Genomic DNA, 24,659 nt, shown 5'->3' with positions numbered 1-24,659 from the left:
CTAAGAGTCAATTAGTGAATAATAAATGAATAAAGACAACATATTTATATTTCATGTTGATTTTCTGTTTGGATTTTAAATTATTCAAATTGAGGTGAGGGTGAATAAAAACCTTCAAATGTATTTTATTATATTATTATTCTTTTTTATTTTCACCTAAATGGAACCAACACAAATGAAACTGTAAATGTTCTTGAATTAGTTCAGGTTATATCAAGTGTATTTAGCTGACAACTAGTTTACACTGGTTTGATAAATGATCTTTGATCAGATCGATATTTCACTTTTATTTTGGATCATATTTCTGCTCGATGTTATGAATAGATCAGTTTTTAATGTGATGCTGCAGTAAAATAACCATCCATATTGTGGGTAAAGAGACCTTCACTCTCTCTCTCTGTCCTTTTGTCTGAGGAAACACCAACGATGGTCGAGCGACAACTGACTTCACACACACACTCTCCATTAATCAGCCTGTTTGTTCTGCCTGTTCTTCACACACCAGTGAAGAAGAGTGGTCGAACGACACGTACTTTACATGCTCTCTCTCCTTCTCTCTGTCTTTAAATTCACATTTAATAACTTGATTTCATTTGGTGAAAAGAAAAACTCACCTGAGCACGTTCAGAGATCACCTCCCTCCGATCAGAGCTGTGTCATTGTGAACACTGAGTGTGTGTTCACGTGTCATCATGGGCCTGTGTGTGTGTGTGTGTGTGATCACATCATATCAAACTCCAAAGGTTCACTGTCTTGGTGTTAGCTTTATGAGCCGACGTTAATGTTTAACTTGCTGCTATCTGTGGACACACACATGCAAATACACTGTGTGTGTGTGTTTGGTGTCAGGAGGCCTTTGACCGACCGTCACTATCTGTATCAGAGCGCTCTGCAAATTCTCTTCACCTGCTAACACACACACACACACACACACACACACACACACACACACACACACACACACACACACACACACACACACAGCAGATGTTTACAAGTCGCTGCAGAGAATATGAGATACAAAATTTAAATCTTTTTATTTCTTTTCCCGGAGCGTCTGTAAATCACTGAAAATAGAAATACATTTTGTCGGTGCTGATGTGTCGTCAAAGTAAATGACTCACATTTAATATTTTTTAATTTGATCAATGGACATATAGAGAAGGTTTTCAGTTTTAATTGAATCTGGGCAATTTTATTGTTATAGGAAACATGACTGCTATATATAGTAGTCATGTTTCCTATAACAATATATATATATATATATAAACATACTATATATATATTTCTGAATCTCACTGCTCCGTCATGATATAATTAACTGTTAGCTCATTATTCACCCCCCCCATCAGCTTTCTGATATTAAATAAAGAATATATAGTATCGTTTTCATATAAACACGTGTTTTCAGTTCATGTTCATATGTAACATGAGGTTTTATATGAAAAACAGCAAAATATTTCACTGCTGCTTTTCCTGAGAAGTGAAGTGTAGTGACAGTGACCAGCAGACAGGGGGCGTCACAGGACAGAAGGACTCTGTGTGTGCTTCTCAGTGGAAACACGAACCTGTAGGTGACATACAAAGATTGACTGATTGACTGATTGACTGATTGACTGATTGACTGATTGCATCATCACATCATCAAGAATCACGTAAACAATAAAGTTCTATTGTTCCATGAGTGAACAAATAAAACTTAAAAAAAATGTATGTTTGTTATGAGGAGGAAGAAGAGGGGGGGGGGGGTAGGCGAAACAACTTTCGTCCACCCTCTTCATGATCATCCTCCTCTTCCTCCTCCTCTTCATGATCATCCTCCTCTTCCTCCTCTTCATGATCATCCTCCTCTTCCTCCTCTTCATGATCATCCTCCTCTTCCTCCTCCTCTTCATGATCATCCTCCTCTTCATTTCTCTTCCTCCTCCTCTTCCTCAGTTTTCGGACTCTTCCTCATGTGACGGAACATCTCTCTGCAGCTTCAAACCGAAGTGAGACTGGATCCTGCTTCGTTCTTCTCCTCCACTTCTTCCTCTCTCTCTTCCTCCTCTCCTCCTCTTCCTCTCTGTCAGGACTAAAGTCACGTTTTTTCCTGCAGCAGTTGTCGGAGCTTGAAGCGTCTCGGAGATTTAAAGTTTCACTTTCTCTCCGTTTTCTTCCACATGATTCTGTCTGTTCTTCTTCTCTTCGTGTTAGATCGTGTTTCCTGGAGCAGAGGAACCCTGCAGGTGGAGCTGGAAGTGTTCTTCATCCACTTTGTCTCAAGTCCAAATTACATTTAAAGGAGCTGGAGGATTAATTATCTTATCTTATCTTTTATTTGGTCTCTTGTTCTTTCTTTCTTTCCAGGTGGAGTTTTTTCATCTCAAATCTCATTTGTTTTCCTTCGACTGAGACCAGACACTCTGATGACTCTACAGATATGAAGCCTCAAACATCTGAAGAAGAGTCAAGACAAAAAACCACAGAAGAAGATTTTGGACCTTTGAAGAAATGATGGTAATTTCTTAAGTAAATAAACTGAAGGAGCCTTTAACCTCCCTCAGAATCTGGAGGAAACTAAAGAATCTGACGAACCTCAGAGAGACTCTATGGTACCTGAAGATTCTGAGGAACACAAGAAGAACCTTGAGAAGCTTTGAAGAATCCCAGAGGAACTTTAGAGAAACCTGTAGAACTCTCGAAAATAAACAAGATCCTGGAGGGACCCAGGCAGAAACCAAAGTGTTTCAAGGAGTTGCAGAAGGAAGAGGACTGGTATCGATCCTTGAGGAAACCCCAGAAGAACTCTTTGGAGCCAACAGAACCTAAGATAATCAAAGGAAATCCACAAGTTTAGTTCTTTTTGCAACCCGACAGGGAATCTCATAGTCTGGGCGTCCTAGGAACCATAACAAGTCTGAAGCAGTCCTGAGAACTCTTCAGGGCCCCCCACAGGACTGATGGGCACCCTGCGGGACCTGCAGTATGCCCTCCAGGAGAAGATCGAGGAGCTGCGGCAGCGAGATGCCCTGATCGACGAGCTGGAGCTGGAGCTGGATCAGAAGGACGAGCTGATCCAGCGACTGCAGAATGAGCTGGACAAGTACCGGTCGGTGATCCGGCCGGCCACCGCGCAGCAGGTCCAGGCCCAGCAGCAGAGCCTGGTCCTGCAGCCGGACCAGCACCGCAGCAAGAGGCAGGCCATCTCCGCCGAGCCCACGGCCTGTGACATCAGCGCCCTCAGCCACGTCACCCTGCCATTCTACCCCAAGAGTCCTGAGTAAGTCCACCTCATGACACGTGTGTTTGTGCTGTGAACATGAGGTGACATTTACAACATGAACCAAAGGATTTCTTCTTCTTCTTCTTCTTCTTCTTCTTCTTCTTCTTCTTCTTCTCCTCCTCCTCCTCTTCCTCCTCCTCCTCCTCCTCCTCCTCCTCCTCCTCCTTCTTCTTTGCTTGGTTCATTGGCAGGTGGCAACCAATGTCCAGGTGCATTACTGCCATCTACTGGAGGTACTGAAATACCAATACTGATTTAATGACAGTTCAGGATGAAGCTTTGTTCTAAACACTCGTCTTTGATCTCCGGTGTTAACCTACCTGGACAGGTGTGGGAGATTGTGGCAATAGAGCAGTTTTGGTGGAAGAGAGATTTCAAACATTATACGAAACATGTGTTCCAGTTTATACAGATGATAAAAAGATCCTGCAGGAAGAACAGGTTCTGGTTTCAGTGAGACTCGAAAGTGTCAGTGGAACGGATCAGATCATTGGTCAGTTTACACGGTGGCGATGGAAGCAGCATCCCAGTGGTTACAGGTGTTATTTACCTGGACAGATTAGGAATACAAATTTGTATATAATTTTATATATATATATTTTTTATATTTGTTATATATTTCTCATATATATATATAAATAAAAAATCAGAGTTTATTTCCAATATTCAGCAGGAAACTTTGAAAATATCAAGAATTCTAAACAGAGTTTGTTGGATTTGTTACAGCCACAGCTCTTCTGGTTATCTGTGTGGTCCCCCCACCCACACACACACACACACACACACACACACACACACACACACACACACAGGCAGTTGACAGCACTCCCACATCTTCTCACTGTCAGCATCCTGCAGCTTTGCCTGTGTTTCTCTCTGTCTTTCTTTGTGTGTGTGTGTGTGTGTGTGTGTGTGTGTGTGTGTGTGTGTGTGTGAGTGTGTGTGTGTGTGTGTGTGTGTGTCTACAGACACACACACACACACACATTTTCAGCTCGTCACATCAGACAAGTTAATGATGGGCTGAAACTCAGCTGTCACACATCTGCTGCTGACACAGGGCTTTTATTTTGAAAGGTTCTGTCACTGAGCCTGATGGTTTCCACTGTACAGACGTTTGTTTCCTCTCAGTCGTTTGATCGTTTACTGGTTGATGTTTCTAGTCAGATTTTACTGACGCTGACACGTCTCACACGTCTAAAAGCTTTTCCTATAAAAAGACAGTGGAAACCTGCAGAATACAACTAATGAATAACTGCGTCACACTCTGGAGCGTATCCCTCCACTGAGGCTGAACTCTCCTCTGCATGATCGGCTGGTTCTTATCATCTTATACTCGTGACGTCATTAAAAACCAGAGTTTATTTCCAATATTCAGCAGGAAACTTAAATAAATAGAAAATATCCAGAATTCTAAACAGAGTTTGGTGGATTTGTTACAGCCACAGCTCTTCTGGTTCAGGAAGCAGAGGATCATGGGTAATATCCATCGTTTAGGTTTGTTTCAGTTCAGTGGGGCGACACAGTCAGAGCTCCACTTAACACACTAACTAACTAACTAACTAACTAACTAACTGACTAACTAACTAACTAACTAACTAACTAACTAACTAACTAACTAACTGACTGACTAACAAACACACTAACTAATTATTGTCGTTGATATTGTCATCATCACGGTAACACTGCAGCTAATCAGGCTCCAGTATTGTTCATGGTGCTCAGCCAATGGCAGCACAGGACAGTAAGAGTGAGTTGAGTGACAGTTCAGGATGATAACCCCGCCCCTCTCCTGTGGTAGATCAAAGGAGCTGATCAAAGACGCCATCTTGGACAACGACTTCATGAAGAACCTGGAGCTGTCTCAGATCCAGGAGATCGTGGACTGCATGTACCCGGTGGATTATGGGAAAGACGCGTGCATCATCAAAGAGGGCGACGTGGGTTCACTCGTCTTCGTCATGGAAGGTGAGAAGACGACTTTTCTCAAAGGTTTTAACTTCAACTTGATTTTTTAACACTGACTCTCGTCGTTGTTGACTTTTGTTTCCATAGTTACAGTTTTATTTTCCATAATTTTTTTGGCTCATATTTTTAAACCTAATTTTGTTGTTCTGAAGGTTTTCATGTTGAGGCTTTGATCTTCATCAGGATTTCTTCCATTTAGTGTTGCTTTTGACTTTTCTGGTTTTTAATGTTAATTATGTTTTATGGTTTTTTTGACTGGAACTTATTTTTTTGTTGTCATGTTTTATGACTTTGAACATGAGATTTTTTTGTTTTAAAGAGTGTGGATCTTGAGGCCTGTTAGACTTTTACTTTGAAGGATCTTTATTAAACTAAAATCATTGTTTTGGTTGTAAAACGTTTCTTTGAGGCTTCAACAGGAAACAGTCGACCTGTAACTGTTCATTCAGCGAGTTGAGACGTGGATTCTTTGTTTCTATTAAGGTTGTTGAAAAAAGATGCAGCTCAGTGAACTGGACACTGAAGCGTTTTTTCTTTTTACTGAGCAGCACCTTCAAGTTTATTGGAGCTGAAACAGGAAGTTTCCTGGAGCTCGGTCCGACCTTTAGGACGCAGCTCCTCAGCTGCTGCTCGTCGTCCAGGAACAAGAGCGACTGGTGACGCTGCGTTGGGTTAGAACGCCTGAAGCTTGTTTCCTGGTTCAACCTGCTTCTTTGAGTTTTGTTAAGAAATAAATATGTGAACTTTTGAAAACAAGTTGTTTCTAATATAAAGACTGAAGAACTTCACATGTTAAACATGTTGATGTGTTAAACGTGTTAAACGTGTTTAACTGAGGTCACCTCAGGTCGGCCCATCAGACCGTCTGCATCTTTCAGGAGGTTTTGAGAATCTTTGTCTCAGTGGTTCTGGACTCACAATGGTCCAGATGGCCGCTCCTCTGTCCGTGGGAGTTAGCGTGTGAAGCAACCGATGACATTTCCACATGTAAGAAAGACGCTGGCGGATCACACCTCGGCTAAACGCTCAAATGTGTGATTTTTGAAAAGAGTCTGGTTTATGCAGAAAACACTGATGGACACACAGTGTTTGTTCAACTGATAATTGTGTGTGTGTGTGTGTGTGTGTGTGTGTGTGTGTGTGTGTGTGTGTGTGTGTGTGTGTGTGTGTGTGTGTGTGTGTGTGTGTGTGTGTGTGTGTGTGTGTGTGTGTGTGTGAGAGAGAGAGCGGGGGGTAAGTGGGTCAGTGCTAAAATAGATATTACAACATGTCAGTGTCTCTAGTGGGCGAGTGAGCTTCAGACCTGAGTTTATGAACTAATTACTGTAATACACACGATCATCAGTGTGATGACTCAGATGTCGTGACAACGCTGCGATGTTGATCGACAGAAACAAGAGAAGAAGAAGAAGAAGAAGAAGAAGAAGAAGAAGAAGAAGAAGAAGAAGAAGAAGAAGCGGAGTGTGTTTAAACTGTCAGAGGAAATGAGGAGAGAAAGACAGCTAATTCATGATTGGATGATTCGATCAACGTGTGTGTGTGTGTGTGTGTGTGTGTGTGTGTGTGTGTGTGTGTGTGTGTGTTGGAAGTGGGGAGGGGCGCAGATGGCGGCTAAATATATTGACTTCTATTACAGGAAGAGGAAGTGATCCCTAAAAACAGACTATGAGGAAGATAGATTGATTGTGTGTGTGTGTGTGTGTGTGTGTGTGTGTGTGTGTGTGTGTGTGTGTGTGTGTGTGTGTGTGTGTGTGTGTGTGTGTGTGTGTGTGTGTGTGTGTCTTACATAATGAGACAAAACTGCTGCATCTGTTTGTTCCTCCACAGAATTAACGAGCATCATATTTATAACACACACAGTTTGATGCCTGAACACGAGCTCCTCTGAAAACCTCCTGAGACGTTTAGGGAGATATCAAATATTGTTCACTGTTTTGTCACATATTTTATTTATTTTACTTACATTAAGGTTCCAGAAATAAAAAATAGTAAATATGTTGTTGTGTGTTAATTCACTCATTACATTCCATTTCCTGAACATCTGTCTCCACTAATTAACACAATTCAGTGTCTCTTCCTGCCAGCTCCACTGTGGAGGGAGAAGCTTCAAACACCACCACCTCCACCTGCAGCAGTGAACCTGGGTCTGAACCTGGGTCTGAACCTGAGTCTGAACCTGGGTCTGAACCTGGGTCTGAACCTGAACCTGAGTCTGAACCTGAGTCTGAACCTGGGTCTGAACCTGAGTCTGAACCTGGGTCTGAACCTGAGTCTGAACCTGGGTCTGAACCTGAGTCTGAACCTGGGTCTGAACCTGGGTCTGAACCTGGGTCTGAACCTGAGTCTGAACCTGGGTCTGAACCTGGGTCTGAACCTGGGTCTGAACCTGAGTCTGAACCTGAGTCTGAACCTGAACCTGAACCTGAACCTGAGTCTGAACCTGGGTCTGAACCTGAGTCTGAACCTGAGTCTGAACCTGGGTCTGAACCTGAGTCTGAACCTGAGTCTGAACCTAGGTCTGAACCTGAGTCTGAACCTGGGTCTGAACCTGAGTCTGAACCTGGGTCTGAGTCTGGGTCTGAGTCTGAACCTGGGTCTGAACCTGAGTCTGAACCTGGGTCTGAACCTGAGTCTGAACCTGGGTCTGAGTCTGGGTCTGAGTCTGAACCTGGGTCTGAACCTGAGTCTGAACCTGGGTCTGAGTCTGGGTCTGAGTCTGAACCTGAGTCTGAACCTGGGTCTGAACCTGGGTCTGAACCTGAGTCTGAACCTGAACCTGGGTCTGAACCTGAACCTGAACCTGAGTCTGAACCTGGATCTGAACCAAAAACCACAGACACACACACAGACACACACACACACACACACACACACACACACACACACACACACACACACAGCTCTCTGGTGGATGTGGTTGGCATGGCAACCTGTTGGATGACCATATTTGGCATTAAAATGTTTTCACCGTCTGTAAGTTTGGACTCAGAAGAAGAAGAAGAGGATGTGAACCTATGAAACACAGGAGGATGAAAAGTGTATTTATACCTTTGTGAGGACCAGACTTTATTCAATGGGCTGTTTGTGTGTGTGTGTGTGTGTGTGTGTGTGAGTGTGTGTGTGTGTGTGTGTGTGTGTGTGTGTACGTGTGTGTGTATGTAAATATCTACAGTATGTAAGTTAGTTGATATGTATGTATATATATATATATATATATTAGCATATTTCTGTATATATATATAAAACATATTAACTCTGAGGTTTTTAAACCCTGGGTTCTGCCTCTCAGGCTTCACAGTGTTTTCCTGAAAGATACAACCTTCAGACGCTGCTCAGGGCTGAAGACGACCACATGACTTTTATATTTCAATATTTAAATCCAGGATAAAACACAATAAAGAAAACAGTCTTTGATATGTAAAATCCCTCAATTCCCATTTACACGCACACACAGACACACACAGACACACACACACATTAATCAGATTCATGAATAACAGCGTGAAGCAGCAGAACTGATCCGATTTAAAGCTTCTACACCTCAAATCAAATTTACACTGTTACTCAGGTTTGGATGAAAATGATCTGACAGTTCACACTAACATTGTTTTATCTGGACTCATGCAACACGCTGCATGCTGTACTGCTCCGTCCTGTAGGGGGCGTCCTCTCCGCTGTCCTCTGGTTGGTCCCCGTCCCAGCATCTGCCCCTCAAGTGATGTTCCTGCTGATCCGAATGTGATGTTCAGGAGGATTTTGAGTTTATTTTCTTTCACACATTCAGTTTAACTGTAACGATGACCTCTGACCTCTGGTGCTCTGACCTCTGGTGCTGTCTCCTCCTGGGTCATTTCATATTTTATTCTCAGAGACTTTGGCGAATCACAAGAGATTTAAAAGGTCAGAACCTGAGCAACTGAGGTGGAGACGTCCTGACTTTTAGTCCAAAACACTTCCCATCATGCACCTGGACAGTGTCTTCCATGCTGGTGGACACCATGTTGTTTAACTCGTGGTTTTTTTTGTTGATAAGAAATACTTCATTTTCTTTCTTATTCATGCCTCTCTCTCTCTCTGTCTCTGTCTCTGTCTCTGTCCCACTGTGTGTGAATGTCTCTCGTCCAGAGGGGAAGGTGGAGGTGACTAAAGAGGAGATGAAGTTGTGCACAATGGGGCCAGGAAAAGTGTTTGGAGAACTCGCCATCCTCTACAACTGCACCCGCACGGCTACTGTCCGGAGTGAGTACACCGAGAGTGTGTGTGTGTGTGTGTGTGTGTGTGTGTGTGTGTGTGTGTGTGTGTGTGTGTGTGTGTGTGTGTGTGTGTGTGTGTGTGTGTGTGTGTGTGTGTGTGTGTGCGCCATTAGATAATGTGTCTCTGAGGTGTGTAAGTATTAGAACGTCTGTTTTATCTGAGTTTAATAAGAGAAGGTTTTTATGTCCTTGAAACCGGTGGAGGCTGCCCCCCCCCCACATTGAGTCTGGAGGTTTCCTCCACAGTCACAAAGCGCTGCTCGTTGTGGGAACTGTTCGTTTCTCTATAATAAACTTAAGGTCTTGACCTTCAATGTAAAGAGCCTTGAGATCATGTATATAATGATTTGGCGCGATCTAAATAAAATTGAATTGAATTGAATTCTCATTTAATAAAGTGGTATTCCCCCCCCAGAGGCTGAACCGTCTCCTACTGGAACCTAAAGGTTAAGAACCATGAGTTATTATTGGAGCTCATACCAACCTGCTGCCGTCAGCCATCGACATCTAAACCTCAGATGTTTTCAACCCAAGAGTTGGGCCTCAGCGTCTTTAGATAAAAACTTTCCACATAATTGGCTCTAAAGCAGCAGCTGGTTTTACCTTCGCTGACATTTTCCTTCAGTAAAAACTGCAGCTTCATTAACTGTTTGACGTCCACACGGCCGCAGGAAACTGATTTGATTTTAGGAGAAGAGACGAAACCAGTCTGTGGGAAGAGTGGGAGGAACGAGGCTGCAGTCAGAACCCATAAAACATCAACCACAACTCCGACTGTGTGTGTGTGTGCACGTATTTGTGTAACTCCAACTTTTGTCTGGGTTTCCTGGTAGAGTGCTTGTTAAGCAGTGGTTGCCAGGCAACACCATCCAGTCCAACCAATGAGCCAAGTTTTGGCATCGGTGTCTCTTGGCAACAGCGCTGGGTTCAAGGGGATTTGTTTCGTTTACTGAAGCTTTGCTCGTTATCTTCACATTAACAGCTGCAGTTTATCTGCTATATTCTCTGCGTGTTCACGTTAACGCAGAGCGCTCAGTGTCTGCTCCACGGCTGCATGCGAACAATTCAAACTCGTCATCACAAAACACTGCTGCTGCGACATCACAGCTGAAGCTGTTTCTTAAAAAAGGGGAAATTCAAGGTTTGGTTTGAAATCATAAAATCAGCTGTTTTTACAGGTTGAAGGTGTCGAGCCGGTTTAAAAAGGGAGGAGCTGAACAGAGTGATGAAGCAGAGCAGGTCTAGAAATCAGCAGCTCACAGTGGACGTTTAGCAACAGTTAGCCAGTGTAGCATGCTAACACACTGAGGGAGTGGACTGAAAGAAAGTTGACACATATCTACTTTTTAAACTTGAATACATTACATGTCAAACTATTGATAGCAGTCGTGTTAGAGGTGGCAGAGTTATCATCAGTGTTAGCAGCTGTGGTAGCATCAGTGTTAGCATCAGTGTTAGCAGCTGTGTTAGCATCAGTGTTAGCAGCTGTGGTAGCATCAGTGTTAGCAGCTGTGGTAGCATCAGTGTTAGCATCAGTGTTAGCAGCTGTGTTAGCATCAGTGTTAGCAGCTGTGGTAGCATCAGTGTTAGCAGCTGTGGTAGCATCAGTGTTAGCAGCTGTGGTAGCATCAGTGTTAGCAGCTGTGGTAGCATCAGTGTTAGCAGCTGTGGTAGCATCAGTGTTAGCAGCTGTGGTAGCATCAGTGTTAGCATCAGTGTTAGCAGCTGTGGTAGCATCAGTGTTAGCAGCTGTGGTAGCAGCTGTGGTAGCATCAGTGTTAGCAGCTGTGGTAGCATCAGTGTTAGCATCAGTGTTAGCAGCTGTGGTAGCAGCTGTGTTAGCAGCTGTGGTAGCATCAGTGTTAGCAGCTGTGGTAGTAGTTAGGAGTTGCAGTTATCAGATAGTAGAAGTTGTGAAAGTAGTGTCACTGTTAGCAGCAGAAATTGTCACAAATTCAAAGAACTGAACAATAAATATAATGATATAGATATTAATGATAACAATAAAAATAATGATACTAATCATAATAAAAACTTTGAGGCTGAGTCAGGACAAACTTCCAATGATTGAAATGTTTAAATGATTCTTTTCTATTTTACTTTAAACTTTGATCATAGATCACATTACAAAGGACGTTTCAGTGGAAGCAAAATAAAACACTGTGTGTGTCTGTGTGTGATTATGATTATGACCAAATCACCTGCTGCTTCCATTTCTGCTTGACCTTTGACCTTTAGCGCTCAGGTTCTACATTTACATTCATCCACATGAATTCCACACTCACCTCAGCACCTCTCAGCTCCTCATAGCTGCTGAGTGTCTCCTGTTGTTTCCGTGGTAACACAGACACTTGGTGTCTCCATAGCAACTGACAGCAGGACACCGATCAGAATCTGAATCACAATCCATTTATTGTCATTGTAAGCTACGACGACAACGAAATCAGAGGTACCACTTCTCTTGGTGCATAAAAACACACAATCACACAACAACATCAAACAAACCGACTTAGAATAGATATATAAATATACTAATAAAATGAACTGTGTAGTGTTGTGTAGTACTGTGTAGTTCTGTGTAGTACTGTGTAGTTGTGTAGTTCTGTGTAGTACTGTGTAGTACTGTGTAGTACTGTGTAGTTGTGTAGTACTGTGTAGTACTGTGTAGTTGTGTGCAGTACTGTGCAGTACTGTGTAGTACTGTGTAGTTCTGTGTAGTACTGTGTAGTTGTGTAGTTCTGTGTAGTACTGTGTAGTACTGTGTAGTTGTGTGCAGTACTGTGCAGTACTGTGAAGTACTGTGAAGTACCGGGTTGTACAGGGTAAGGAGCTTCATTATGCCAAGAAGTACAAACACGTTATTTTACACTGAAGGATTTTCTCTTGCTCCTGCGCTTCATGTTACCTAGCAACCACTGGTCGCTGCTTTAATAACATGTGAACGCACAGATGCTTGTACTGTTGCCATGACAACACCTGCTCGCTGTATGCACACACAGAGACACACATATTCTTGTACTTGTATGTTAGTGAGGACACTCATTGGCATGTCCTCACTCTGTGGGTGTATGCAGTACAAGTACACACACACACACAAACAAACACACACACACACACACACATCATTTATTAATCACAGGTTGTTTTCAGCTCCGTGTCAATTCACGATGTTTAAACTCTACACTGTAAAAACATGTGTTTCTCAGCTCTGACACACGTGAAGCTCTGGGCCATCGACCGTCAGTGTTTCCAGACGATCATGATGAGAACTGGACTCATCAAACACGCAGAGTACATGGACTTACTGAACAGGTGATCCAACATCATCCAACAGGATCCAACACGGGTTGTCCCTCTGTCTCCATGTCTCCATGTCCTCTGTCTCTTTGTCTCTTTGTCTCTTTGCAGCGTTCCAACCTTCCAGGTACTTCCAGAGGAAACTCTCCGTAAATTGGCGGACGTCATGGAGGAGGTGAGACCTGGACTGCGTCTCCATGACGAAAGTGTTTATCACCTGTAGAACACATGTTGTTAGTTGTCATGACTTCCTGACTGTGTGTGTGTGTGTGTGTGTGTGTGTGTGTGTGTGTGTTCAGACACACTATGAAGACGGCGAGTTCATCATCAGACAGGGCGCCCGCGGCGACACCTTCTTCATCATCAGCAAGGGAAAGGTAATGATTGGTTCTTCATTGATGATTGTATTGATCAGCTGACTCTCCTGGTCGCCTGCTGACATGTTGATCACACTCACCAGGTGAACGTGACCGAGGAGAACTCAGCCAATCAGGAGCCAGTTCACCTCCGAGAGCTCGTCAGGGGAGACTGGTTTGGAGAGAGAGCGCTGCAGGGGTGAGAGAGTGTGACCTAATGGTGGCGCTAGAGGACAGTAGAGGTCACTACAATGTTATTGCTTTTCCTCAGTGTGTGTGTGTGTGTGTGTGTGTGCGTGTGTGTGTGTGTGTGTGTGTGTGTGTGTCTGTGTGTTTCCTTTTGACTGTCTGTTGTGTGTCAGACGTGTGTCAACAATCCAGGTTCAGTTTGTGTGACGACATTTTGATAATGTTTTTGAAAACATCACATGTTTTAAATTAAAGATCATTTCACAGAATGAAGAAACTACATTTGAATGAATGAATGTTTTGAGAAAGTGTCGAAATTTTTTTACAAAGTGAGAAAATGTCGACTGTTTCTTCAAAGCAACTTTTTAAAATGTGTCTTAAGAAAGTGAGTAAATTATTTTAAAGTGAAAATACTTTATAAAATGTATTTTAAAGAATTGTTTCGTGTAAATCTGGGGACTTTTATAGATCAGAAAAGTTTTATGAAGAGAGGACAGTTTGTGAAATACAGTTTTGTAATATAATCATGATAAATTATATTTATTATATAATACATATTTAATGCATATTCAATGCAACAAAAAGAAAATGAAAAAGTGTTTAGTAAAAAGGACATTTGTGTGTCCACAGGGAGGACGTGAGAACAGCCAACGTCATCGCTGCCGACACCGTCACCTGCCTGGTCATCGACAGAGAGTAAGAAATCCACTTTTCACATTTACATGAATAATTCATCATATAAATAATTCAGACATTCGTTCCCCATCAACACGAGGACATTATAACTAAGCTGTGAGGAATCACAACAAATCACAAAGCACAACAACATGAACTTCTATTGGAAAAGGTTCCTGCTATGACCAGGATCATTGCTGATTGGACGGAAGCACCAGAGTGAAATGACCTGGACGCATTTCAGCAGAAACCAGAGCTGCTGCTCCACCTCGAACATCTCAAACATAGGGACCAGGAGGAGGCAGCTCCTCAGGGCCTAAGTAGCTGCAGCTAGATGGAGTGAAGACGTATGAATCTATAATCCATAACACATCTCCTCCTCTGAAGGTTGATGATCTGCAGTTGAGACAAGAAGAAGTTTAAAGTAAAATCAAATAGAAACAATTCAACATTTCATTCAACTGAAGTTTGTTAGTTATTATTATTTTAGTTTTTTATTAATTATAACGAAACAGTCTCATGTAAATGTCAGATGAACGCTACTTCCTGTTTTAATTAATTAAATAAAAATAAAATGTTTCTTTAAAACTCCTGCTGGTCTATTTAAAGCTGCGCGATGCCCTCTGCTGGTTCTCAGACAAACTACACTCTCACCACTCTTCTACTCTCACGGTTCATATAATACTTCTGTTGTATGTATGTAGTTTATGTACTTTATGTAGTGTGTGTAAATGTATGTAGTTTATTCAGTTTATGTAGTGTGTGTAAATGTATGTATAATTTTATATAAATTCTTACTGTATAATTTCGTGATTGGCTGTTTCCTCTGCCTCAGCTCGTTCAAGCATCTGATTGGTGGATTAGACGATGTCTCAAGTAAAGGTTACGAGGACGCTGAAGCTAAAGCGAAGTAGGTTTAACACACACACACACACACACACACACACACACACACACACTGAGTTAAAATACTTTTACTCTGAACATTAACATCAAATCTTTTCTTGCATTAAACTGAACTCATGTAAATTCATTTAACGACACAGATTTTGTTTCCGTCAGAATCAGTTTTATTGTTGTTTCATCACTTTCATCACAGATGTTTTATTATTGTTCAGTTCCTGCTGCTCTGATGTTTGATGATCGTCTTAATATGAAAATCTTTGTTATGATTTATGTTATTAATAATGAATATAACATTTTTGTTCAGCTTTTAAAACAAAATACACAAAAAGATTCACAAAAGCATCTGTTCATTTTAGCGGAAGTGTTGTTATGTTTGTCACATGTCAGTGTGTGTGTGTGTGTGTGTGTGTGTGTGTGTGTGTGTGTGTGTGTGTAACTGGAAACTCAGTGCTGCTTACATAAGATGATCTAATAATACCAGCGTTGTGGGTCAGGCTGAAGGACGCAGTCGTTACTGAGACGTCTCCGTCCTGCTTTATAATAATAATAATCTGCTCAGATTAAATCAACACTTTCAGCTGAACTTCACTCACATTCTCATGTTTCTGTCTGAGTCCCTCAGAAGTACAAATACCTCAGAAGTACAAATACTCAGTTCCTCAGTTAACAGGGGAAAGAATATTAGTTTTACACATTCAACTTCATTTATAAATTTACAAACCTGATCACACAAACATTACTGTATGAATACTTTTTATTTCTCAGTGAATTTCATCAGTAAAAACCTGTGAGATTTGACCTTTAACCTTTAACCTCTCAACCTCAGGTTCTTCCGATCGTTTGGTTTCTGAGTCGTTTTCTCTCTGAGTCTGAAGCTTCGTGTCTTTGTTGTTTCCTTTGATCTGTTAGTTCTGGTTTCACGTTGTAATTTAATCTAAAGAGTTTAGTTTGACAAACGTACGTCCTGTCGTCATCACCTACGTGGGCGGAGTCTACCTGTACCTGACTCTGATTGGTTTGTAGACGGCGTCTGACGGGGGGGTGTTATCAGGTGGGGGGGGTGGTAGTCTTTCTGTTTGAATGGAGGAAATTAATGAAGCTTCATTTGGTTGCCATGGTAACATCATGATGTATCACCAGCAGCATCAGCACCTTCAGGCGCAGTACTCCACAGTACTACAGTACTCCACAGTACTCTACAGTACTGCAGTACTCCACAGTACTCTACAGTACTCCACAGTACTCCACAGTACTACAGTACTCCACAGTACTACAGTACTGCAGTACTCCACAGTACTACAGTACTCCACAGTACTCTACAGTACTCCACAGTACTCCACAGTACTACAGTACTCCACAGTACTACAGTACTGCAGTACTCCACAGTACTACAGTACTCCACAGTACTCTACAGTACTGCAGTACTCCACAGTACTCCACAGTACTCCACAGTAGTCCACAGTACTACAGTACTCCACAGTACTCTACAGTACCACAGTACTCCACAGTACTCCACAGTACTCCACAGTACTCTGCAGTACTCCACAGTACTCCACAGTACTCCACAGTACTCTACAGTACCACAGTACTCCACAGTACTACAGTACTCCACAGTACTACAGTACTCCACAGTACTCCACAGTACTCTACAGTACTGCAGTACTCCACAGTACTCTACAGTACCACAGTACTCCACAGTACTACAGTACTCCACAGTACTCTACAGTACTGCAGTACTCCACAGTACTCTACAGTACTCCACAGTACTCCACAGTACTACAGTACTCCACAGTACTACAGTACTGCAGTACTCCACAGTACTACAGTACTCTACAGTACTCTACAGTACTGCAGTAGTCCACAGTACTCCACAGTACTCCACAGTACTACAGTACTCCACAGTACTCTACAGTACTCTACAGTACTGCAGTACTCCACAGTACTCCACAGTACTCCACAGTACTATACAGTACTGCAGTACTCCACAGTACTCCACAGTACTCTACAGTACTCTACAGTACTGCAGTACTCCACAGTACTCCACAGTACTATACAGTACTGCAGTACTCCACAGTACTCCACAGTACTACAGTACTCCACAGTACTCTACAGTACTGCAGTACTCCACAGTACTCTACAGTACTGCAGTACTCCACAGTACTCTACAGTACTCTACAGTACTGCAGTACTCCACAGTACTACAGTACTCCACAGTACTCTACAGTACTGCAGTACTCCACAGTACTCCACACACACACACACACACACACACACACACACACACACACACACACACACACACACACACACACACACACACACACACACACACACACTTTTTTCTTTTTTCATCATATCAGTTTTTTTTAAAGAAAATGTTTTTTAATCTCAACACTGAGAAAAGTTTTATTTATGAAAAATATAAATTGTGTAAAATAAAGTTTCCTCTACACCAGTGATATTTCCCATCATGCCCTTCATGTGGGAGTGTTTTGCTCAGCGACACTTGGGCAGGGTGAAGGTCTGAAGATTTGCACTCCAGTCAATGTCTTCCTCACTATCACAAACTATATTTAGCTGTTTATGAGTCGTTCTCGCCAACCGACGGCAGCGGCTACTGTTTCTGCTGAGGTCTGATTCCAGGAAATAGTCCTGTCCCTGTTTTCGGATGTTTGCTGGTTGAGATCACGATCATGTGACAGGATTGTTTTTAACATCAGACACCGGAGGTGAAGATGATCCACAGAAAAGTTTAGCTCACCCCAAAACTTTAAAAGACACAAATTTATTTGTACAAATTATGTTAAAAAACAACCAACAAATAAACAAAAAACAAACAAATGCACGACAAGCGTAAATATGTCAAAATTAAAGCAAAAACGTTTTCATAAAAGTGAATTCACACTTTTGCCTTGTGAGCCTTTTTGACTTGTTTAGACGACAGACGCATAATATTCGATTCTAAAGTCGTGAACACAACATCTAACATATTATTGTTTGTAAATCAGCTGTGTAAACATGGGATCAAGAACATCTTCGAACCTGGACACAGAACCGGAGGTTTTTTTTACTTCATGTTATGAAGACGATGAATGAATGTTTACAAATCTTCAGCTTTACATCTTTGAGAACTTCCCGTCTTGTTTGTGAAGGACTCTCACTTTGTTTTGACATAAATAATAAATAAATCTGTATTAATAAAAATACTTTGGAATGGAGACATTTCATCTAAAACTGAACAGATGATCAAACTCATGAGTCCAGTTGATGTTGAACAGATGCAGAGGAACCAGGGGAACGTCCTGAACGTCCTGCTGACCTCTGAAGTTGAGACGTCTGGTTGTGAACTGGGGACAGTTTGTCCTCCTTCTGTCTTTCAGTCTATTTGATGGCAGAGCTGCGTTTACTGTGTGAACCTCTCAGCAATGTTTCCATGTGCTAAAAATACCAGCGGCGTCCTCGTCTTCTCAGGTTGACTTCACACCAGGACTCGCTCCAACCAGACGTGGACTGAGTTTTGGCAAAAAGGACGAATGTTTTCGAGTCTTTCTTCGTCGTAGTTTCAGTTTTGGTGTAGAAATAGAATTTGGTTTTCGGAGGTAAAATAAAAGTTTGTGTCCTGGAACAAGCTGCGACTCCCTGTCTGGGTTTCGTCTCTTCTGGATTCTGACGACGTCCTGCAGCCGGGTTTTAACCTTAATGCACAAAGAGGATCTGGAAACTTCACTGCACCGCTGGTACGAGCAGAGCAGAGCCGCGCACCGCCCTCATCATGTGAACTGGAACTCTTCCTTTGAGACGGCTCTCCTTCGGACGCTGTGCCGAACTTTCTCGTGAGGATCGGACTCGTTTGGATTTAATCTCCAAATGTTTCTTTGCACTTTTCTGCTGTCTTTAAGCAAGTGATTGATGTGTCCCTGAAAAATCAACGACTCAAAAGATTTTACAATATTTACAATAGACTACATTCCTGAAGAAGTTTCATGTTTAGAATTTTTTTCTACAAGTTCTTTGGTGAAGCGTTAGACGAGTTTAGAGAAGACACGAAGTTCATCGGATCGTCTCCTGAACGTTCAGATTAAAGTTTGGACATGAGGGAGTTGCTTCCCGTCCTGGTGAGGCGGCAGAGAGAGCGACTCTCCAGCCTCCCTGCCCCTCCGACCTCCTCCATCACCTCCTTCTCCATCCAAACCTCCAAGAAGTTCCCCTTCTTCCGCGTGGTCAAATGCTGCAGGTACGGCCGCGAGTGTAAACACGTTGGACGAGTCGGAACCGCTTCTCGCTCAGTTGCTCGTCATAACGTTGTTTCTCATGAAGTCATTCCTGTGTTTTTATTTTCAGATACGAGGCGGAGAATGTCTTCTTCTCCAGTCTGAAGCTGAACGACTTCAACATCATCGACACGCTGGGAGTCGGAGGCTTCGGACGCGTGGAGCTGGTACGAGGACATCAGATTCAACCACAGCACACCTGGTTGTCGTGGTTTCAGTTTGAAACCAGTTGAACATTCATTTGAAATAATTTCCACATTAATTTGAAACCAGTTTCAGTTCAGTGTGAACAGATTTAAATGAACTGGAACCAGTTTAAATAGGTTTTAGGACCATTTTGAAGCCAGATTTATATTCAGACCAGTTCAGTGTGTGTGTGTGTGTGTGTGTGTGTGTGTGTGTGTGTGTGTGTGTTCTCGTCGGTGTGTAGTTATTTGATTTATTTGACGGTGGATGGATACATGACTGGAGGGTGTGGCCTGTGGTGCACTGCCCCTGTGGGGGCGGGGTTCTGTGCCGCAGGAGGCGGAGTCTGACAGTGTTGAAGGTCGAAGGGGAAGCCCTGCGGAGGGTTTGCCGAAAAACAGGAAGGAATCCCCGCTCAGGGTTTCCCATCATCCCCCTGGAAGTATTTTTAGTCGCTCGGTCAGCGTGAAACTCGGCACCAAGGAAAAAAACGACCTCTGACCTCCAGACTGTCGCTCTGACCCCGAACATTACACCGACTTCTCTTTTTCCATCAGTCACTTCGTCACGTGGTTAAAACTGGTTTCAGTCAAACATCGACAGGTCGAACACGACAATCTGACGTTAACAAATAAAAACGTGACTCAACAGCAGCTGCTCAGTTACTTTACTCAGGCAGTAATGGAACTCAGGTAATCAGATTACATTGATATTGAGAGTATAAACATTTTATACTTTATTTCAAAAAATCCTCCAGCCACTAGTGAACAGACACACACACACTCACACACATACAGTACACACACAGTCACACACACGAGAAGGGTGTGGCCTATGACATGTCAGAGTTAGAGCTCATATAACGTAACATGAAGAACATCCACAAATAGAGGATTGTGTCATTTGTGTGTGAGTGTGTGTGTGTGTGTTTTATAATTTGAACTGACACAGTCACATGATGCATCTCCATAATGTCAAAAGTCAAAATAAAGTTTCATGTGTTAAATGTAGTTACATCAGATCCTTAAATAGAAGTTTTTGTGTATTTTTGTGTATTATAAAGAGGTTTCATTCTGACCAGTCAGAGTCGACGTGTTTGATCAGATGATTGAGTAAAGTGTGTTTTTTTTCAGGTGCAGCTGAAGAACGAGGAAGCAAAGACGTTCGCCATGAAGATCCTGAAGAAACGACACATCGTGGACACGAGACAACAAGAACACATCCGCTCTGAGAAATACATCATGACGGAGGCTCACTCCGACTTCATCGTCAGGTCACTCTTCTTCTTCATCGTTATCTTTATCAACGTCTCCTTACTGTCTTCACACCGTAGTCTTCATCAGATGATGGTGTCATGTGATCAAATGTTCCATGGTCATGAAGACTTCTAAGATAAAAAATAAATTGAAGTTTATTTTAGAAATTAAAATTATATTTATATTAAAAAGTAATTTTCACTTCACTTTAGACGTTAATGTTTGTGTTGCTGTAGTTTTCAAAATAAAAGAAAGACTCTTGGCTTTCAAAATAAAAACCTTTGAATCAACCTTTTTCAGAACAGGAAAACAAACTCCTGAAAATTAAGTTTATATTTTTTTGATGAGATTTTTAAGCGTGGTCCTGAAAACATCTAAAAGGCAGAAGTTTCATAATTAACCTTAAATACATAATATAATTGAATATATGAATATATATAATATAATATATGATGTCTGGGTTGTGTTCAGGTTGTATCGGACGTTTAAAGACAGTAAATATCTGTACATGCTGCTGGAGGCTTGTCTGGGAGGAGAGCTGTGGACCATCCTGAGAGACAGGTAGTCTCACTTTGTTCCACTGTTACTCATTGTACCAGCGACACCTAGTGGTCGGAGGTGTTATGTTTTCAGGTTGGCTGTACGTCTCATTCTTGTGAACAAAAAATCTCATGAACGTCTTGAGTGAATTTCTTCATATTTGGCACAAATATGAACTCAAAGGTCAAAGGTCAAAGTAACTCTTGAGCGTGATATCTCAGATCTGTCTTTTGAGAATTTCTTCACATTTTGACCATAAACTTAAATAATCTTAAAAAATTTGAATAATGTTAATTCATTTAATTTAATATTGTTACTTAATCTTAAATGATATTAAATCTTTAACAAACTTTAATAATGTTGGTCCCTCTTCACTCAGGGGCTCGTTTGAAGACTCGACCACCAGGTTCTACACGGCCTGTGTCGTCGAAGCCTTCGCCTACCTGCACGCCAAAGGGATCATATACAGAGACCTGAAGCCTGAGAACCTCATCCTGGATAGTCGAGGATACGCCAAGCTGGTACACACACACACACACACACACACACACACACACACACACACACACACACACACACACACACACACGAGAGGTTAACACTAACCCACAGAGTCAAGGGGAAACCTCCAGATTTTATTTTTCATTCTTTTTACAAAGCAAAGTAAAACTCAGACCAGAGGTAAGAAATTACTTTTTAGCGTTTTTGATCTGCTCTGTCATTTCCAGGTCGACTTTGGTTTTGCCAAGAAGATCGGTTTCTGTAAAAAGACGTGGACGTTTTGCGGGACGCCGGAGTACGTCGCTCCAGAGATCATCCTCAACAAAGGCCACGACGTCTCTGCAGACTACTGGTCTCTGGGCATCCTGATGTTCGAGCTGCTGACCGGCAGGTGAGGACACACACCTGTAGGGGTCAGTAAATCGTAGCTCTGGTAATGTCACAATCTCACAGTGTCCCATTGTGTCTCCAGTCCCCCGTTCTCAGGCCCAGACCCAATGAAAACATACAACATCATTCTGAGAGGCATCGACATGATCGAGTTCCCCAAGAAGGTCACCAAGAATGCCGCCAGCCTCATAAAGAAGCTCTGCAGGTAGGGGGCGCTGTGTGTCAGAGTGTGTAAATTCAGCTTGTATAAATCTCCAGAATAAACCTTTGAACTTCAGCTGCTTGTGTCGACAGAGATAATCCGTCAGAGAGACTCGGAAACCTGAAAAACAGAGTCAAAGACATTCAGAAGCACAAGTGAGTGAGTTGACAGAGACGTCCACATACCTTTGGAGACAGTAACATCAGTAATAGTGAACTATAGTGAAGCTGTGTTTGTGTTTTCAGGTGGTTTGAAGGTTTTAACTGGGAGGGTCTAAAGAAAGGAACCCTGACTCCGCCCATCACACCTGACGTGAGTAGAAGAAGAAATCTATGTTTAATTTGCCTGATATAAATAATGGAGAAAAGATGCACTCACTGTTTATATGTTTACATCCTTGTGTTTCATGGCGCTAACTGTGAACCCAGTTTTATTCTGCCTGGGTCCATTTGTTGCATCTTTTACTCCAATCATCCCTTTATCATCAGTTTTCTCATAACAATAATGAAGCTGAAGCTAAGAATGAAGTTTAAGATGCAGAACATCTGATGTTCTTCTGTCCAGGTTTCTTCTCCAACTGACACCAGTCACTTCGACAGTTTCCCTGAAGACACGGACGAGCCGCCACCAGACGACAACACTGGATGGGACTATGACTTTTAAAGTAAACCTGAAGCTCCATGAAGATAAAGAAGACGACTTCTCACCAAACTGAATAAAACAAGTTATACTGCGTGTCTCCACCTGAAGAACCTGGGATGTCTGAGCATGGCTGGACCCTTTGGGAATCAAACCCTCGATGTTTTGTCAGCACATCGTGTCCCCAAATTAGTTGAGCACTATCATTTCTCACAAGTGGGTCAAAATAACTTTGGCAACAGAAGTTAACATGGTTTAAAAACAAGTAAGACCAAACTCCCTTCAGCTCCCCCTTGAGGGCAACACAGACACTGCAGCCAGCAGGAAACCTCTGCTCCTGTCAAGTGTCCTCTCATCACTGGCTGACCCTTGACCCCTCTTAGGGTCGACTTCCTGTCCTTGGAGCGGGAGTTGAGCGGTCGGGGCGAAGGAGGGAAAGTGAACTGAGACTGAAGGACGAGCTCAAGGTCACTATGATGCCTTCACTTCTCATTTCAGTTGTGGGATTTTAAAAATCTTTAAACATCATGATTCATCAAAACAACAATATGAAAACACAGAACTATTCACTTTACTGTCGTGTACAACAAAGACAAAGTCTTAAACATCTGAAGAAGTTGGAACCAGCAAACATTGGCCTTTTCTTTTTTTTAAATAACTAAACAGTTTTTTTAATTCATCTAATTTTCAGCCGCATGACTTCTCAGTTAATCAACACAGGTTACACAGAAGAACCAGTTTGTCAAATAAAGAAAGAAAACTTCATTAGAATCTTTCATTTGAAGAGTTGAAGTCGACGTGATTATCTACGACTGATGATGTGATCAGTTTGTGCTGCTTCCACAGAAGTATAAAATCATACGAGGATATTTTGTGGCCTTTTGTAAAAGCTGCTCGTTGTTTCACGTTGGTACGAAGCCTTTTTATTCGCAGTCTGATCGTGCTGTGATATTTTTGTGAAACCCTCAGTGATGTGATTTGTGTGAGCTCTGCATGACAATAACCACGTGTTCCGTTTTTACCTCCAGAGGGCGATGTAGAGTCAGACACGCAACATCAACGCACCGGGCGATGTCCGGCTTTAGAAAGAATCTGTCAACATTTAAGGAAAATCTCTAATTTGTGTTTGTTGGTTCCACAGCTGGAGTCAGACGGTAGTTAGCCTAGCTTAGCTTAGACTGGACAGTCGAATGTTTCCCCCAACATCTCTGAAGTCTGAAAAACTTGTATCTCATCTGTTGAATACGTAATAAGAAGACGTAGGAAATATATCTATTCATAATCACACAAAACTCCTCTGGAAGCCAGTGAGGGACCGTGGCCTCGTTTCTGGGTCTGAGATCCCAGCGAACAAAACAAATACAGATCAACACGTTTTATCTCATTTGTCAAATAAACTCGTGTCATTACGAGGTTTCATCCAACAAGTCTGGTCAACTTGAAACACGGGATTTGGGATAAAAAATTTATTCTGCGATTATATTTAGTGTTTATGATATATTTGTATATATTGGAGTATTTTATGTTGTAGATTATTATTAATATCATTATTTATACGATGCCTGCCATGGTAGCTGTGGAAACTGTCTCAGTTCAAAAAAGCTTTATGGACCTGACTGTTAAAAACAAAACAAAAAAATACTTTTTGCAATATCACTTGGATCTGTTTTCAAATAAAAATAAAAGCTATGAATAAAAACTGCTTTTCTATTTTTCTTACAGTTTGAAGGTGAATGTCAGTTTATCATCTCTGTGCTGCAGTAAC

The 24,659-nt window shown here is 42.1% G+C and overlaps 2 protein-coding genes across 3 annotated transcripts in view; one reads left to right on the top strand and one right to left on the bottom strand.

Annotated features, from left to right (window-relative positions):
• The window catches only part of a1cf (apobec1 complementation factor), a 12,633-nt gene extending 11,900 nt beyond the window's left edge, over positions 1 to 733 (bottom strand). Inside the window, 1 exon segment of the mRNA XM_034570447.1 lies at positions 615 to 733. The gene's annotated coding sequence lies outside the window, so the exon portion shown is untranslated.
• Positions 734 to 2,357: 1,624 nt separating this feature from the next.
• LOC117752488 (cGMP-dependent protein kinase 1-like) lies at positions 2,358 to 24,585 on the top strand. 2 transcript variants are annotated; one of them, XM_034569825.1, is made up of 19 exons: positions 2,358 to 2,708; positions 2,858 to 3,262; positions 5,067 to 5,233; positions 9,359 to 9,472; positions 12,693 to 12,798; positions 12,895 to 12,958; positions 13,083 to 13,160; positions 13,244 to 13,338; positions 13,959 to 14,024; positions 14,839 to 14,913; positions 19,251 to 19,347; positions 20,500 to 20,639; positions 21,094 to 21,183; positions 21,542 to 21,683; positions 21,891 to 22,054; positions 22,136 to 22,258; positions 22,348 to 22,410; positions 22,501 to 22,567; positions 22,820 to 24,585. In XM_034569825.1, exons 2-19 carry the CDS (start codon positions 2,943 to 2,945, stop codon positions 22,916 to 22,918), a joined length of 2,070 nt encoding a protein of 689 aa, XP_034425716.1. In that variant the 5' UTR covers positions 2,358 to 2,708; positions 2,858 to 2,942; the 3' UTR covers positions 22,919 to 24,585. The 2 variants fall into 2 exon arrangements, with proteins under 2 accessions (XP_034425716.1, XP_034425717.1); XM_034569826.1 differs by lacking the exons at positions 2,358 to 2,708; positions 2,858 to 3,262; positions 5,067 to 5,233; ... (5 more) ...; positions 13,959 to 14,024; positions 14,839 to 14,913 and adding an exon at positions 17,862 to 19,143 and having other exon boundaries at positions 22,820 to 24,579.
• The last annotated feature ends 74 nt before the right edge of the window (positions 24,586 to 24,659 follow it).

Source organism: Hippoglossus hippoglossus, chromosome 19, assembly GCF_009819705.1.
Source record: "Hippoglossus hippoglossus isolate fHipHip1 chromosome 19, fHipHip1.pri, whole genome shotgun sequence".
Taxonomy (NCBI): Eukaryota; Metazoa; Chordata; class Actinopteri; order Pleuronectiformes; family Pleuronectidae; genus Hippoglossus; species Hippoglossus hippoglossus.
Note: the sequence above shows the minus strand (reverse complement) of the source record. Positions and strands in the feature narration are given on the sequence as shown.

Bases quoted from the DNA above. Each gene is read 5' to 3' on its own strand.
- LOC117752488 (XM_034569825.1), top strand. From the start codon at position 2,943: ATGGGCACCCTGCGGGACCTGCAGTATGCCCTCCAGGAGAAGATCGAG. The intron at 9,473-12,692 runs GTGAGTACACCG...TGTGTTTCTCAG, and splicing joins CCGCACGGCTACTGTCCGGA to CTCTGACACACGTGAAGCTC. The intron at 22,411-22,500 runs GTGAGTGAGTTG...TTGTGTTTTCAG, and splicing joins AAAGACATTCAGAAGCACAA to GTGGTTTGAAGGTTTTAACT.